Source organism: Balaenoptera physalus (assembly GCF_965194825.1).
Source record: "Balaenoptera physalus genome assembly, chromosome: 13".
Lineage (NCBI taxonomy): Eukaryota > Metazoa > Chordata > Mammalia > Artiodactyla > Balaenopteridae > Balaenoptera > Balaenoptera physalus.
The window spans coordinates 27381291-27399231 of NC_138892.1; the positions used below are offsets into that span (position 1 = coordinate 27381291).

At 45.9% G+C, this 17941-nt stretch overlaps 1 protein-coding gene across 3 annotated transcripts; it reads right to left on the reverse strand.

Moving 5' to 3' along the window:
- Positions 1-504: 504 nt before the first annotated feature.
- Positions 505-5615, reverse strand: SOCS2 (suppressor of cytokine signaling 2). 3 transcript variants are annotated; one of them, XM_082419140.1, is made up of 3 exons: positions 5408-5615; positions 3616-3976; positions 505-1973 (listed from the first exon to the last, which is right to left on the reverse strand). In XM_082419140.1, the coding sequence occupies exons 2-3, from the start codon at positions 3752-3754 to the stop codon at positions 1516-1518; spliced, it is 597 nt and encodes a 198-aa protein (XP_082275266.1). In that variant the 5' UTR covers positions 3755-3976; positions 5408-5615; the 3' UTR covers positions 505-1515. The 3 variants fall into 3 exon arrangements, with proteins under 3 accessions (XP_082275266.1, XP_082275267.1, XP_082275268.1); XM_082419141.1 differs by lacking the exon at positions 5408-5615 and adding an exon at positions 4762-5370; XM_082419142.1 differs by lacking the exon at positions 5408-5615 and adding an exon at positions 4427-4742.
- Between the last annotated feature and the right edge of the window lie 12326 nt (positions 5616-17941).

Here is a 17941-nt window from a genome sequence, read left to right on the forward strand (position 1 = left end):
CTTGGGGCACACACACGATATACTAGGCTCACCTTCCCAGTGACACACCATAGTATGCAGCTATGCAGGACATTTTGTTTTAAAGGCAGAAAAATGAATAATGTCTGAACTCCAGAAAAGATGGTGCATTTGCAACAGTCGTGAGACCGTGTGGCAAAAAAAAAAAAATGGCCATAAAACTCTTACTTTGTATTTTGTACTGTGCCTATTCAACCTGTAAAAATTTTTGTAGTTTCTAAACCAGGTTTTTCGGAAACACAACGGGCGTTAGTATTATGCCTTTTCAAGTTGTAAAAGACCAGGCCACTTGGCAATTCTTGTAGTTTCTAAACCATGCTTTCCAAAATGCAAAGGGCAAGTGTGACCTGTAACTTTAGAGAAGGGCAAGCAACGTTCTACCTCTGGCGGAATATTTAGTTATTTCACTTGACGTAAGTTTTTATGGCAACCCTCTATTACCATGAAAGTGTATGTCCTCTATGACTCAAAGTAATTAAGTGCAACTTGTGAAAGTCAGGTTTTTTTATTTAATACATTCTAATCAAATAGTAACAGCAGTAAATAAACACTTTGAAAAACAGGCAGGTATCCCCCTATATCTGGAAGAAAATTAAGTCAGAGTATTCTACATGGTAGAAGGGAGACAATTGCTAATGTCCATGGTTAGACCACTTGGAAATTTCTAAAGCCATTTCTGAAAAATCAATGGCAACAGGTTGTGGGACACAGCTACTTCAAAGGGTAAAATGTCTCTATCTACATGGTTTTATTAACAGGGATTGAGTTGCACCTGTATAGCATGACATTCTTGTCTTTAGCCTTAAAGGAAAAGAAGAAGTCTTTTCCATTTGCACCAGTTTGAAATATTTCTGAAATAAGGCTCCCTTGAAATGGATTACTACAGTACTCATTCACATGAGAGAGTTCATACATGTAGTAAAAAGACAAATACAGGATTTCATGGTCACTTTTTTTGGTTGATTTGGTTAATTGCATAAAATGAAGGATAAATACTCACAAGCATATCTGTTTAACAAATCTCCTAAGTACATCAGAATGCAAAATATCAAATGTCCTAAAATAGACTCTGATCACCAGGCATACAAAATTGAAGTTAAGCCTGTGTCAGTTTGGTTCCTTCCACTTCTTCAGCACTCCTAAGTGGAGCTCTTTCTCTACTGCCGGTGCTGGCACCTTCCACCTAACAGGAACCTCAGAAAGGCAAAGAGTTCTGATAAAGTGTTCCTTCAGCCTTTACTTGGGACGTTTTATTTTTAACTTAAAAGGATAAACTGGTCTTGGTCAGCCTTAGGAAGGGAAGCATCACTCAGGTGAAAATATTTGGGGGAACTTTAAATACCTAGCTACCCCTCCACACGTTTAAATTAGATTGACTTCAGCTGTTCTTAGAATTCCGCGTAGTTATCCAGAGCCGTCACTCAAGTTTTGGTTCTCTTTTACATAGCTGCATTCGGAGATACTCTATAGGAGGCATGTTTAGAAAAAGAGAAACACTTATACCTGGAATTTATATTCTTCCAAGTAATCTTTTAGTCTTGTTGGTAAAGGCAGTCCCCAGATGGTACCGGTACATTTGTTAATGGTGAGTCTACAGAGATGCTGCAGAGGTGGTGCTGATGTGTAGAGCGGTTTGGTCAGATAAAGGTGAACAGTGCCGTTCCGGGGGGCTTCTGGGCCCGTCCGCTTATCCTTGCACATCTGAACATAGTAGTCGATCAGATGAACCACACTGTCAAATTGTTTAAGCTTGGACTTGACACATATGATAGAGTCCAATCTAAATTTCCCATCTTGGTATTCGATGCGAAGATTAGTTGGTCCAGCTGATGTTTTAACAGATATTGTTAGTAGGTAGTCTGAATGCGAACTATCTCTAATCAAGAAAGTTCCTTCTGGTGCCTCTTTTAATTTCTCTTTGGCTTCATTAACAGTCATACTTCCCCAGTACCAACCTGGGGTTTTTGTTCAAAAGAAAAAGAAAAGAGAGTAAAATAGTTATTATAGAGAATTTTTTAAATAGGGTAAATACTTGGCAACAATTTTTCTAGCTCTAAAAAGAAGTGTGTGAAAGTTTACCAGAGGCTACCATAAATACATTCTATAGAAATTTGATGAAAACATAGGTCCATTTTATTTTCTGAACAAACTGCAAGCCAGTTTTCTTTTTTAAAAAGTAACTTTCTGTAGCTGTTCTTTAAACTCTCTTAAGACTTTCTCCTAAAAAAACAAAAGAATGTTTGCAATATGACACACTGGCTGACCAGGCATGATGCTCCTCCACTAGTCAAGTGAAATCAAAGATTTAATGTAAATTAAGTCAGAAGTTAGAAATAAAAGCCATGCCCTTAAAAAAAGTGGAAAACCCAACTCCAGTTAATTCCAACAAGATAAAAAGAAGCGACTTTTTGGATGGCTGGTGTCCACTCCCACCCCTCCCCAAATCTGTGAGCGGCTGCATCCATATATCTCTTTTCAAAGTCCGGGAAAGCACCGCTATTTACTTGTTTTAAGAGTGCAGTTCTAGTATGATACAATAGCTTCTGTTCGCTGCTTTGATTACAACTACCTTATCAGCCACTGAGAAATGAGAGAAAGCCCAATTGATAATTAGTACTTCCAGTTTACAGTCTTCCATAAACTCTTTTGGACTTTGCCCTAATTCAAATCCAATCACAACCGTCGGTCTCCCCAGCATTCTCGAGTCTACCTGCCAGTTCCATCTCCCATCCCGTTTTCAAAAGTGACTTAGCGACATCTTACAGTTTAAAAGTTTGAACAATGCTCCCCCCCTCCAAAAAAAAACTTGCTCGGGTACCTGCGATCTGCCGGTTCCTCCCGCTGAGGGAAAGCCCGTGGCCTGCACGGAAAGACCGGAACCGCAAGTGAAGGAACTTTTCCTTCTCCCTACTGCTACCAAAACTTCAACTTTGCCCCACACGTAAGCTTTGAGGATCCTGATTTTGAAAGCCTGCAGGTTTGCCAGAATCTTTTTTTCCATCTTTTCTTCTTTCAGATGCCGAGAGACGACAGCGAGCCGCGCAAAGCGCAAGACTGCGCTCGAAACAAGCGAGGCCAAGCTCGGCTGGGGCTTCGCAGCCCGCCCTTCTCCCGGCTTTGCGGCAGTCCTGAGCGGCAATCTGTCGGTCCCCGAACTTGGCCGCCAAGATTCCAGGCTGCAGCGGCTGCCCGGCCCGGGAGCCAGATGCAGCTGAAGCTGCGGGCAGCGCAGCGCCCACTCGCCGCCCTCTCACCCCGCGGACAGGAAAGACGCCGGGCACTTTCTCCGGCTAAGGTCCGAGCCCGAGTGCCGACCCCCAAACGGCCGCGGAAAATAGCAAAAATTCCAGCGCCCTAAGAGTCTATTTCCAAAGAGTCCTTCTAGCGCTCTAACCTCCCCTAGGCCTCTGAGTCCCTCGAGAACCACTTTTCTTTCGCATTCCAAGGATCCAAGTCCGTAGGGGCATTCTCCCCGCGGTTCCCTGAGCTGGGGCGCGGACGGTAGCGATTGCTTCCCAGCCTCGCTAGCACAACCGCATCCTTGTCTTTGGGGAGGCGCCCCCTTCTCGCACGCATTGCGGCCGGTCCGCTCCCTACCTGTGTCACTAAGTTCCCGCAGGGCCTTCGCCAGACGCGCCGCCTCCGGGGACGGCTCCTCCGCCGACCCCGAGGTCCCCCAATGGCTCTGCGTCCCTTCCGCGCCATTCCCGGAGGGCTCGAGGCACCGCAGGGTCATGGGAGAAGGGTCACCGCGGCAAAGACAGGTGGCCGCCCGAGCTGGGGTCAGAGAGGGGCACGCGTCCTTCTTAGAAGTCAGTGGGAACCCCAAAACGAGTCCCTGAGGGGTCCGCGAAATGGAAATGGAGGGGGAGGTAATGGGGAGCCGCTGGTTCTTCCTCCCCGGGTCCCGGTGCACGGATGGCAAAATCCCCCGCAGGCGCGGTCACGCACAGTTTGCCTGCAAAGAGAAAGTGGAGGGTTGGGTCAGTCGGAACTGGACCCCTGCGGCCGGGGCGTGGGTGGAGGGACAGAGACGTGGAAAATCCCGGGAATCCTCCGCGTCTGCGCTCCTGCACCATTTAACCCCGAGCATCCAGTTACTGCCCTGGCCCGTTCTAGAGAAAGAAGGATAAAGAGAGAGCAGGGATCCAAGACGCAAGAGTTGGGGCGGGGGACAGGATGAGGGTGGCGAACCGGCTTCTTTCCCGCCCAGGGCTGCTGGCTGAAATCGCAGACTAGGAGATGAGAAGAGCAAAGAGTCACCTGCGGGTACGGTGGTAAACAGGCCTCAGTAAAGGACAAGAAGAAAAATGTAAAAAGGAAAGAACAGGAGAGGTCCCCACTTGGCATTCTTATCTCACACTCCGCACAGCCCGGGGAGCCCCAGGAGGAAGCAACCCGCACAAACCTAGTTCCCGACCCTACAGCGCCGCGGGGCTTCCCGGGCAGAGCCGGCAGCCCGGGACGTGGAGGTGCGGGAGCTGCCGCAGCCCTGCAGGAGAGGCTGCTTCGCTCCCCTCCCCCCGCTTCCCGGAGCTCGCTTGGGGCAGGGGTTGGGGGCGCCGTGGCGGCCGCTCCCGAGGCCGGGCGGCTGAGGCTGCTGTTGCCGCCGCGAGCGCTGTCGAGGAATCTGCCCGAGCGCGCAGCCCGCGCGGGGGCTCCGAGCCCTGACCCGAGCAGGGGGCCGAGCAGGCGGCAGAGAGCGCTGCGGGACGTGCTAGACAACCAACGCTGAGCCCTTACCTCGGCCTCGGCCGCCGCTGCCGCCTCCGCACCAGGCAGCCTCCCCAGCAGGCATGGGGCGGGGGAGCCGGGAGGGGCCCGGGAGGAGGGGTGTCTGCCCGAGTTTCCCCTGTTGACTTTTAATTTGGGAACGAGATGCCTGGGGATGTGACGAGCCCTGGGCTTAGCGGCGGGGGCGGCCGGAGTTCTCTGCACAGAGGGCAAACGTGAACCCCGGGGACCATCGCCTCGATTCGCCGGGCTCTAACACCCCCTCCGGGCTCGGACACCCCCGACCCGGGGCAGCTGCTGTGCTCCCTCCGGCTGCAACCAAGGAGATGAGAAGGAGAGAGGGAGGGAGGTAAGAGGGCGGGAGGCAGGCGGGTGGGGAGGAGCGGGAGATCAGCTTATTAGGAGGATTATTAATCTGGATGGCAGTTTAGGGGAGGAAAAACAAAAACAAAAACTCTAGAGACTTCCAGACGCCGGTAAAGAACCGGAGAAAGCAGGCAGTAGCTCCCAGCCTCGGGGCAGAGCCGCAGCTCGGGCTCTCTAGCCCAGAGGCTCCAAACTGCGGAAGCCAAGGCTGCCCCGCGCTCTCGGCCGCGCCCCAGTGCCCTCCCCAGCCCTCCTAGGGGCGGAGCCTTAGGGCTCCCCGGCCCGATACCTGCCGCGGGCCCCTGCCCGAGCTCCTCCGGCGCCCCAGCTGTAGGCGACGGGGATCCTGAGGCTGTGCGCCCGGGACCCCGGCGCGCACTGTCCGCGGCCCGCGCAGTACCAGTGGCGGCGGGCGAGAAGGCTCATGCTTCAAGGGAAGCCCAAGGCCCGCGAGCCGCGGCGGCGGCGAGACTAGACAAGAGTTAAATGTCTGTCCCCGGAGCGCTGTGTGCGCGCGACTTCCCAGACTTACGCGCCTCCCTCGCTCCCCGCCTCTCTCCCTAGTCCGCGCTCCCCGCGCGCCCCGCCCCGCGGCTGCGGAGGCCGCTTTCCAGGAACTTTCCAGGAATCCACCTCACGTGACCGCGGCCCCCGCTACTGCTTTAAAGAGACTCCGGTGCTAATGCGCAGGCTTCAGGGGAGACGGGCTCAGAGCGTTCGGGTGCCGGCCAGGGCGGGGTGGATGCCTGGGAATCCGCCCTCCTCTGACCCCACGCCCCGGAGTTCTCGGAGACGCGCAGGAGAAGCACCAGGCCATCACCGTCCCGGTTTCGGCGGCTGGAGCTTGCGCCCAACCCATGCAAGCTGTGCGCCGGAGTCGAGCGGTTAGCAGACATTCTCGCCCCTCTGCCCGCCGCGGCTGGTTGTCTTTTCCATCCCCTCTGCGCCTTCTCCAGGCGACTTTCCAGGCCGCACATTTTGGGGGTGGTGGTGGCTGGAGAGACTAGAGGTCCTCGGAAACGGCCCCTCCCGTTCTAAGACACATTAATGGAGTGGGAGAGCTCCCTCTTCAGCACTCCCGCGCCCACGCCCGAGACCCGGAGGGAGCGGGCTGATGGCGGTCCTCTCGGGTCCTGTCCTAGAAGGCTGCCAGCGGGCGGAGAGCGGCGCCCGGCCGCTCTGTCTCCTCCCCGTGGCGGTCTTGCTCGCCGTCTCCCGCACCGGCCCAGCCCAGCTCCTCCGTCCCTTCCTCCTCCTCGCCGCTCCGCTGTCTCCTTCCGGCCACCTGGCGGCTCTCCGGCTCACCTGCGCCGATCGCTGAGGGGACGCCCAGACCCGCGCGCCCTGGTGGTCCTGGCCGGCCCGCCTCGGTGTCCGCAGGCCGAGAGCGCTCGACTCTGTGATTTCCCGCAGAGCTTGCACCCGGGGCCCGGGAATGCGGAAAGATCCCGGCTCTTCTTCCCTGCCCAGGGACCCTCACCTCCTCCCACCTGGTTGAAGGCCACCTGGCCTCAGTTGAAACTCATCTCCTTCCCTGCACGTCCGCCCCCGAAATGTGACCTACTTTAAATGTGACCTACTTTTTAAAAACCATTAACACTCATGGGAAAACCGGATCCAAAATTTCGATAACCATTTTTCTTTGAAATACTATTCTATTGCATCACTATTCAAAAGCTTGAAAGGTCAATGGCCACTTTTAGTTGAAGCGTTGGCTATAGGGAAGTTGGGCGAGGAAAGGGGAGGGGGCGTAGGGGAAGGCGCGGCTCACAAACCTTGCCTGGTGCACCCCCCTGCTGGCTCTTCGAGGAAGCATAAACCAGCTCCTACCTTCAGGCCGGGAGTCCTGGACAAACGGTTTTTCTCAATAATTTTCCTGCTTTTGAGTAAATAATTATGCAAATGATAGGCAGATTAGCTGGAGAGGAAGGGGGGGTTGCATTTCCCAGCTAACAAAGGATTTTGTCGACGATGGAGTCGCGTGCACTGAATCATGTTTTGTTTCTTAGAGTCTGATCTGGAGGGCAGAGCTAATTGAATCCTAGTTAAAACCCTCTATAATGGAGATGAATAATTTTGCACAAGTCGCTTATCGTCCTTGGACCCTAGACCTTTTCTATAAAATTAAGGGACTGGACTCTGGTTCTGGGTGAGGGACTGGTATGAATGAAAAAATAAGATTACATGTGGAGTTTGTGTCTAGTCTGAGGCCCAGAACCTTTAGGAGCCACTACATCTACTAGGGTTCATTATGCTCTGAATGATTCCGTTTGACCTCTCCTTCCTTGGTAGAGCATCCCAGAGGAAGGGTGTACTCACTTTTCTGTAGTTTAAAGATATTTTTAAAATTTTACAAAGATAAAATAATTTCTATTTAATTGTCAGTTGAAATGGATCTGCCAGCAGCACTTCTTAACGTGCTTTCCTGTTGCCTCCTAAGGACCTTTGCACACACCCTCCCCACTTCCTGGAATGCCCCTCCCCAGACTGGGTGCATGGCAGACTCTCCTCACTCAGGGCCCGGCTCAAAGTCACATCCACAGAGAGTCACCGTCCACAAAGATTGCAGTAAACACAATGCCAGCTGTAGGGGCACCAAGCTTTGTACCAAAGTAGGATTTTTAACTTTTGTTTCTGAAAGGTCTCAGCAATGCCCAGCATTTTATTGGCCTCAGGAAGCACATATGGGAGCCACTTAGGAAAATATTTATGAGATCATGTTAAGTGAAAAAAAGTACAATATGAAATTGTATCCATGCTATGATTTTGACATTATAAAAGTATGTATACAGGTGGGCAAAAACAGAACGTGAAGAAATAAAAGCAGCTGTTTTTAGGGTGGCAGGATGTGGGTGCATTTTTCAATTTGACTTTCCTTAATACTGTTCTAGTATTTCTGATACAGCCATCAGTTTCCCAAAATTGCATGCAGGTGTCTTCACTTACTCTCAGGGGGTAGAGTGTAGTTTGTAGAGCTGATGGACTGCCCTCCTGAACCCCAGACCTGCCACCCGGCATTACCCTTTGGATGTCTAATCGGTATCTCCCATTTAATAGGTCCCAAAATGGGGCCTGGATAACCCTTCCCCTCCACCCTTAAAAATAAAATAAAAACAAAGCTATCCCTCCTGCACCGTTCCCCATCTCTGAAAATGTCAATTCCAGTCTTCAGTTGCTCAGGCCAGCCAACAGCCTTAGAGCCATCTTTGACTGCTCTTTTTCACACACCCCACATCTCACCTGTCAGCTAACCCTCTGACTCTGATTTCACAGTAAACCCAGAGTGGAAGCACTTGCCGCATCTCCACTGCACACTAGTCCAGGCCACCTCCATTTCTACCCAGCTTACTGCTGCAGCCTCCCTCTTAGCCTCCTTGCTCCCCAGTAGGCTATTTCTGACAGAGCAGTGAGAGATCCTGTTTAAACTAAGTCCTTTCACATCCCTCCTCTGCTCTAACCCAAGTGGCTGCATTGCACCAGAGTAAAAGACGAAACACTAACAGCCACTTGCAAGACCCTAGAAGATCTGGTACCTCTGATCTCATCCCCTCCTGTTCTGTTCCTTGATCACAGTGCTCACGTCACAGTGGACTTCTTGCTATTGGTAGAGCATGCTGCCCTTGCTCCTTCCTCAGGGCCTTTGTCTTTGCTGTTTCCTCTACCTATCATGCTCTTCCTCCAGATAATCTGCATGGTTCACTCCCTCACTTCCTCAGATCTTTATTCAGTGTCACCTTCTTAGTGAGACTTGACTATTCAGAATCCACCCCTCCCCCCCACTTCTCTTTCCTCCATGCCATAGTTTTTTCCCTTACACTGATCACTATCTAACCTAGTTTATGTTTTATCCATTGGTCCAGTTTCCTATCTTTCTCCCCCACAAGAATGTAAGTTTCATGAGGACATATATCTGTATTTGTATCTACATTGTTTACAGCTATATATCTCAGCACCTTGAATAGTTCCCAACATGTAGTAGGCACTCCACATGACTGTAGAATGAATGAATTGATGCTCCATCAGAATGGCTTTGAAGTTAAACTGCCCAGGCATGAATCCTCACTCTGCCACTGCGGGCTGCATATGTAATCTTTGGCAAATTATTTAGCCTCTTATGGAGATAATAATTAAACATATAGAGCTATTGTGAGAATTACATGAGATAATCTATAAAAAGTGCTTTGGCACTTAGCAAATAATAAAGATTAGCTATTATTTCAACTCTCATTCTTTTACTCTCAGTGAGTTTGGATTTTTCTCCCTAGGGGTAAGATTATCTTATTTTTGCCTATATGAAACCCAACAGTCACTCTCTGGTCACTGCCCAAGAACTTCCCGTTAGTTGATTCCCTGGAGTTCACCTTCAGCTTTAAATGTATAGGGTAAAATAGTGATTCTGTTTGTTCCTAGATTTTCAGGAGTACATCTGTTCTGTTCAGCAGGGCAGGTACATGGCTGCGGTGGTGAACTTTCATTCTACTTGGGGAGGGAAGGGAGAGTGATTTTCACAGAGCTGGAGAGCGTCTTCTGTTGCCCACGTGGAGGAATTGCCAAGGCTTGAAAATCTCTATGTACCAAACCCGAACTGCACCTTCTTGGTTTTGCAATGCAGATGTTCTGATACTGGAATTGATGAGCAATCTGCACTGAGCTTCTGCTGAGTTGCAGAGAGAGCTTTTTGGGTTTTGTTTGGGGGCTGAGGGAATGACCGTTGGCTGTTGTGTCTGAAGTGCCTGTGGGTAGAAGGTACCCTTTTAAGTGGCCACCATCCCTTCCTTTTAGAGTTTGCCATTTCACTACCACCACCACACACACACACATACACATACACACACACATACACACTCACACTCAGCACCTTCAAAGCTCCTTGTGATTCTGGAACCCACTCTTCTGGAGAGCATATGACCTAGGCTAGCCAATAGGAGTACCCCATGCCCCTGGACACAGGGGTTTTGTCCAGTATCACAGCCCAAGCAGATTTTTTTTTTAGGACTTGATGTAAGTGCCTCCCCTTCTGAGATGATGAGCAGTAATGACGATGCAAGCCAACTTTTCCACCACTTGGAGAGAGTCTGTCAAAGAACAAAGGCAACAGAGAAGAAAGCAGAGCTCAGGTTTGAGTGAGAGGGAGAGATTCCTGAGCACTTGAATCCAACATGCCCGAAGCTGCACTGCCCTTCGGCTTCTCAGATACAGGAATGAAAGAGTTTATTTTTTCCCCACAGGGTTTGATTTGGGTTTCTGTAACTTGTAATCAAAGATACTCTCATGGGGTGTAGTGGGTTGGGTGTGGAGGGATGTATGGGAGGGAGTGGAGTGGAGAATTGAGAAGACAAAGAAGAGAGCTACCTTTCACAGTAATGAGCGTCTCTTAAACTTCATCTGGTGCTTCTCAGTACCAATTCCCTTTACAATGTCCTGCTTGCTCCACCCCTATAGTGGAGGACACTCACTGGGGGACAGAGGAAGAGGAACAGATCCTGCTGGCTTCTGTGCTCTGGGTCAGGGATGGGGGGAGGGAGAAGCCAGGCAGATGGCCGTCCCCTAGACTTCTGGGACCCTGGGACATGGTTGATGGCTGTGTCCTTGGTCTTTCTACCCACAGAAGTGGAAGGGAATCATGTTCTAGGAGAGTAGTTGTCAATGTTAAGTCACAGATCTCTCAGAAATTCTGGTAAAATCTATAGATCAGAGTTCAACAAACCACCTGCCTATGGGCCATATTTGACCCTGAGTGTTATGGGTGGTCTACCAGGGTTCTAAAAAGAAAAATGTGAACCAAATAAAAACTCTGGAGATTTCAACTCCAAAGAGATCCAGATTTTTGCTTTCTCTTAACCAGTCCTAAGATCTGTCCACACTGGGTCCCATTCCCTCAAGGCAGTGAGCAGCAGAAGCAGAGTAGTGGCTGCCGCCTTTGGAAGGTACATACCCTCCCATTCTCCACAACCCTCAGCATCCTCTATGGATCCCCAGCGCTGAACATTCCTCGCCATTGGTCATCACCCTTACATTGTTGGTTTTCTTATGGTGAAGAAGTATTTCTCTGGCCCTAAGTCTCTACCAGAGTGAGGAAATTAAAAATAGAACCAAAAGATTGACTATTTCAAGACAAATGGGAGAGATCTTATTTCTCTGTGGAAGTGAAGAATATTCCTCTGTTTAATAGGCAAACAAAGTGTGGCTGGGTTCTCACATTGGCCTATTTCATTCTTCTATATTCCTACCTGGTCCTGCAGGCGTTTGCAGACAGGTTCCATCTAAGGCTTTATCTGCAGAAAAATGTTCAGGAGGGAGGCACAGATTGGGGAGGGGGTTAATTGACCATATGAAGCCTGACTGTGAGCCCCCAGGGGCCTGTTGACCTCAGGTGACAACCCTCGTCCTAGGCGGTGGATAGTCTTCAACAGAGCACTCCTGAGAGATAAAGGTCTGGTTTCAGCACTGTACGGGGCGCTCTTGATTGGAATTGGTCTATATAGTCAGAGGATCACCAATCATAACACTCTGGTGCTGGAAAGGACAGTTTCACTAGTGCAGAAGAATTTTCTTCATCTCCTTTTTCCTTCCCCACGCTATTCTAAACTTCTGGTCACCTTGTTTCTCAAACACACCAAGCCTGCCTCAGGATCTTTGTACTTATTCTCTCTGAAATACTCTTTCTCCAATATTCTCATGGCATCGCTCCCTCACTTTGTTCAGGTCTTTGCTCAGAGAGACCTTCCTTTTTTTTTTATCAGTGATTATTTCTTTCCCCTGCTTTATTTTCCATCCCAGCATTTATCACTACCTGACGTTATCAGTATTTTTCACTTGATATTTGTTTAATGTTTCTCTCCCACTGGAAATATAAGAGGAACTTTGTTTTATTCACTACTGTATGTCCAATGCCTGAAATAGCTCCTGGTCCATAGTAGATGCCCAATATAAAGTTGCTGAATGAATCAATTAAACAAATGCATCTACAAGTAGGGAAATTGAAACATTTTCACTACCTCCTTTCTGGACTGGCTCCCTTTAATTTTTTCATCTTCCCTTGCTTACATGTGCTTCTCAGTTTAGTCTTTGGCTTAGCCTACAGACTCTGATCTGCTACCAAGAAGAGCTTGGGTTTTCCTGGAGTTTCTCTTTAATTTCCATGAGCCTGACTTCACATCTATAGTACCTAGTAGCTAGTATGTGAGAGACTCAGCCACTCAACAAATGTTCATGAGGGCTTAAAATGTTCTAGGCCTTGTGGACAAATGTAACTCAGCCCTCTCTTAGTGAGAGACATCACCAGGAAATCATTTTAGCAAAGAGTGAAAAGTTGTGGAGGAATTAAGAGTGGTTTTGCAAACAGCTGGGGAGCACCAGTACAACCACCTTGGGAAGTCCAGAAAGGCTTCCTGGAAGAAGGGACCTTAATCAAGACCCTTAACTTCTTTGGATTCTTGTTTTCTCATGGAAAACCTGGATTTGATGAGCTGTTATGTTTTCTTCTCATTCAAATCACCTTCCAAGCTCTGTTCCACAACCTCCCAAAGAGCAATTGATGGTGTTATTAGACCTAAGCTGGGGCAGCTTCTAGGTATGTTTGATTTTCCAGAGGAGTTCACAAAGGTCAAGGCCTGGTATGATGATGTGGTAAGCAGAACAGGCAGAAGAAATACCTATTAGTAAATAACAAACACCACTCCTGGCTTAGTCATGGAATTCTGAGAAGTAGCAGCACCCAGTGAACCAACCTGGAGATTGGCAATCATGGGTGAGACTAATTCTAACCAAAGGCATGTTACAACCAGAGCTACAAAAGGCAAGCTCTAAACCATACAAGCAGTAGCAACCTCCTCAAGCCACAGGACAACCTCCATATACATACCACGTGAAAAGCCCAGCTGATCACACATACAGGCCTTTTCTGCTTCCTAGCACATTAAATTATAATGATCATGCCCTGCCATAAAGGAAAGCAATATAATATCATCAGTTTGCCTTTATATGATGGCTTTACTCTTTTTTCACCAATATATTATAGCATATATCTGACTTTACTCTTATGAAAACCCTTTGACGGTGGTAGGAAAACAAATATCTACTTTACCTGTAAGTAAATTAAACCAAAGTAGATTAAGTAGGTTATTCTGTACTTGTAACCAAACTGTCCTTGGGAAAACAGTATGGGGTTTAGTATGAACAAAGAAAACATTTTAAATGGAAAAGTAACTTGTAGGGTAAGTTGCTTTTAAAATAGGTCATTCAAATCACTGAGTGCTATTCCAACAAATATGGCTGTTACATTTTCAAAGGTTATTTACAATATTTAAACATAGGCTAGGGATAAGGAATTGAGGGGACAGTTGGGTTCTTTCTGTTTTGTTTTAAAATACTCCCAATCAGTAAATTATTACATTTCAGTATGTGCCATTAACTCCAAAATAAACACTAAGGTAAAGTCTTATTTCTTATAAAATGCCAAAAAAAACAAAAACAAAAACAAAAAACCTGTTTAGAAATAACTCTGCACACATCATGTTGTAAGTCCTGCTATTTTTCCCTTTGGTTTTTCCAGTGCTTGCTGGGAAGGAGATTTTTATTGCAACTTCCCTTGTTTTCTCCTGTTTTTAAAGCCAATACTTGAAAGAGATAAATTTGTCTGACAAAGTCATCAGGCAAATCCTTCCCTTTCATGACATAAAAATTTTTAGCCAAAGTCTACAATGCCTTCTACTCTGCCACAACCACCAAACTTCCCCTGCCACGTGTTCACTGTCAACCAGATTCATTTTATTGTGATCTGTTTATCGCAGCCATTAAATGAACAAAAATAAAGAGGCACAATAAATAAAGATGGTATGAATAAACAAATATCACTGATAGCAACTGGGAAATCAGAAGGCTGTTATAATATGCCAACATCTCACACAAAGACCACCACAAGAGAATAAGACACCAGTTACCAAAGCCCACTCAAAAAGAAATGGATAGGGACTTCCCTGGTGGTCCAGTGGCTAAGACTCCATGCTCCCAATGCAGGGGACCCAGGTTCGATCCCTGGTCAGGGAACTAGATCCTGCATGCATGCCACAACTAAGATCCCTCATGCTGCAACTAAGACCTGGAGCAGCCAAATAAATAAATATTAAAAAAAAAAAGAAAAGAAAAGAAAGAAATGGACAACCTGTGTAGCCCTGTTAAAGAAATAGACTCCAGATTCAGGAGGCTTTACTGGTGAATTTTACCAAACACTTAATGAAGAAATAACACCTATTCTACATAAACTTTTCCAGAAAAATAGAAGTGGGAAGACTTCACAACTCATTTTAGGAGGCCAGCATTATCTATATACCAAAGATAGATAAGACAGAAAACTATAGACCAATATTTCTCATGAGCATAGTAAAAAAATATTAGCAAATTGAATCCAGAAATCTATAAAAAGGATAATATGTCATGACCCACTTGGGTATGTTCCAGAAAAGCAAAGTTGGTTCAACATTCAAAATCAACCAGTAAAATTCACAATCTCAACAGACAAAAATATTAAAATCATATAATTATCTCAATACATGTAAAAAAAGCATTTATAAAATTCAACATCCATCCATTATAAAAAATTTCAGCAAACTTGGAATAGAAGGAAATTTTCTCAATATGGCAAACCTTATCTATAAAAAAAAAAAAATTGGTAACATCATTTTTAACAGTAAAATATTGAGTGCTTTGCCCCTAAGATTGGGATCAAAGCAAGAATGCCCACTTTTACAACTTCTTTTCACCATTATGTTGGAGGTTCTAGCTAGTCCAATAAGACAAGAAAATAAATAAAAGTATATAGATTGTAAAAAAAAAAAAAATTAAAATGTCTTTAATTGTAAATAGCATAATCATCTGCATAGAAAATTCTAAGAAATCAAAAATACAAATAGTTATGACAACAAATACATGAGTTTAGCTAGGTTTTAGGATACAATGTCAATATAAAAAATATGATGTTTTTCTATTTACTAGCAACAAACTATTGGAAATTGAAAATATTAAACATACCACTCACAAAAGATTAAATACATGAAATACTTAGAGATAAATATAATCAACTATGTGCAAGACCTGTACCTCGAAAAGTAGATTTAATGCTGAGAGAAATCAAGGAAGAACTAAACAAACCAAGAGACAAATCATGCTCATGAATGGGAAGAGTCAGTATTGTTAAGATGTCGATTCTTCCCAAATTGAACTACTGATCAGCCTTTGTTGGTGGTGGTGGTGTAGAAATTAACAAACTGAATCTAAAAAGTTTTTGGAAATGCAAAGGACCTAGAAATGATTTTTGAAAAAAGAATAACAAAGTTGGAGGAGTTGAGTTGGAGTCGAAATCACTCTGATTTCAAGATTTATTCTAAAGCTATGGTAATCAAGACAGTGCATATGTCTAAAGATAGAAATACAGATCAAAGGGACAGACCACAGAGTCCAGAAATAGATCTACCAAAATACAGTCAACTGATTTTCAACAAAAGTGTCCAGGTAATTCAATGGAGAAACAACAGTTTTTCAACAAATGGTGCTGGGGACTTCCCTGGTGGTGCAGTGGTTAAGAATCCACCTGCCAATGCAGGGGACACGGGTTTTATCCCTGGTCTGGGAAGATCTCACATGCCGTGGAACAACAAAGCCTGTGTGCCACAACTACTGAGCCTACACTCTAGAGCCCACTAGCCACAACTACTGAGCCCGCGTGCCACAACTACTGAAGCCTGCACACCTAGATCCTGTGCTCCACAACAAGAGAAGCCACTGCAATGAGAAGCCTGCGCACCGCAACGAAGAGTAGCCCCCGCTTGCCGCACCTAGAGAAAGTCTGCGCACAGCAACGAAGACCCAACGCAGCCAAAAATAAATAAATTTATAAAAAACAAAAACAAAAAACAAATGGTGCGGGCTTCCCTAGTGGTGCAGTGGTTAAGAATCCGCTTGCCAATGCAGGGGACACGAGTTCAATCCCTGGTCCAAGAAGATCCCACGTGCCAGGGAACAGCTGAGCCCATGCGCCACAACTAGTGCCTGTGCTCTAGAGCCCGCAAACCACATCTGCTGCGCCCACGCACCACAACTAATGAAGCCCACGTGCCTAGAGCCCATGCTCCGCAACAAGAGAGGCCACCGCAATGAGAAGCCCAGGCACCGCAGAGAAGGGTGGCCCCCTCTCGCCACAACCGGAGAAGGCCTGCACAGCCATGAAGACCCAACACACCCAAAGATTAAAACAAATAAATTTTTTTAAAAAATGGTGCTGGAACAATTGGATATCCAAAAAAAATTAACCTTGATTCTTACTTCATACCACACTCAAAAATTAACTTGAAGTAGATCACAGACCTAAATGTTAAGAAACAAAATTATAAAACTTCTGAGAAAACATAGAAAATCTTGTTGCCTTGGGTTAAGCAAAGGTTTCTTAGATAGGCAACAAACATCAGAAACCATAAAAGAAAAAAATTATACATTGGACTTCATCAAAATTAAAAATTTCTGCTCTTCAAAAGATAGTTAAATGAATATATCTCAATAAAGTTGTTATAAAAATAATGTTAAGAAAATGAAAAAAAGCCACAGACTTGGAAAATTATTAGAAAATTCTATATCTGATAAGGGACTTATATCCAGAATACTTACAAAAAACTTTTACAGCTCAATAAGAATAATATTTAAAAATCCAACTAAAAAGTGGTCAAAATATTTAAACAGACACTTTCACCAAAGAATATAACTGAATGGCAAATTAGTTCATTAAAAGATGCTAATTTGAGTTTAGGGAAATGCAACTTAAACATGAGAAGATACCATTGTACACCCACTAGAATGTTAAAAATTTTAAAAACTGACATGACCAAACATTGGTGAGCATGCAAAGCAACAGAAACTCTCATATTTCAAACAATTTTATTCATAATAGCTAAAGACTGAAAACAGCCCAAATGTTTGCCAACAGGTGAGTAAACAAATTGTCTACATCCAGACCATAGAATAATAGTCAGCAATAAAAAAAGAACAAACTACAGACACATGAAACAATATGAATTCATCTCAAAAGCAATATGCTAAGCATAAGAAGCCAGACACAAAGGGCTATATATTACAGGATTCCATCCACATGACATTCTGGAAAACAGGTCATATGTTGCCAGGAAATGAGGGCGGGTGAGGAGGTTGCCTGCAAAGAGCATGAGGGGACATTTGGAGTTGATAGAAATGTTCTATATCTTGATTAAGGCAGTAGTTACATGACTGTATACAATCAACAAAACTCATTGAATGATACACTGTAAAAGGGTAAATTTTATTTTATGTGAATTATTCCCCAATAAACCTGACTCTTAAAAAGGTAAAACTAGGGCTTCCCTGGTGGCACAGTGGTTGAAAATCTGCCTGCCAATGCAGGGGACACGGGTTCGAACCCTGTTCCGGGAAGATCCCACATGCCGCGGAGCAACTAGGCCCGTGAGCCACAACTACTGAGCCTGTGCGTCTGGAGCCTGTGCTCCACAATAAGAGAGGCCGCGATAGTGAGAGGCCCGCACACCGCGATGAAGAGTGGCCCCCGCTTGCCGCAACTGGAGAAAGCCCTTGCACAGAAACGAAGACCCAACACAGCCATAAATAAATAAATAAATAAAATTTTAAAAAAAAAAGTAAAACTAGAAAAGAACTACCTTGGAGAAGGACAAAAAGGAGGAAAAAGCTGAAATCTTATGTTATTCAGGCTAGGTCAGTGTACATGCAAGACTCCATCACTAAATAACCTTCCCTCTAACCTGTATTTTGGCATTTGTATGGTTCT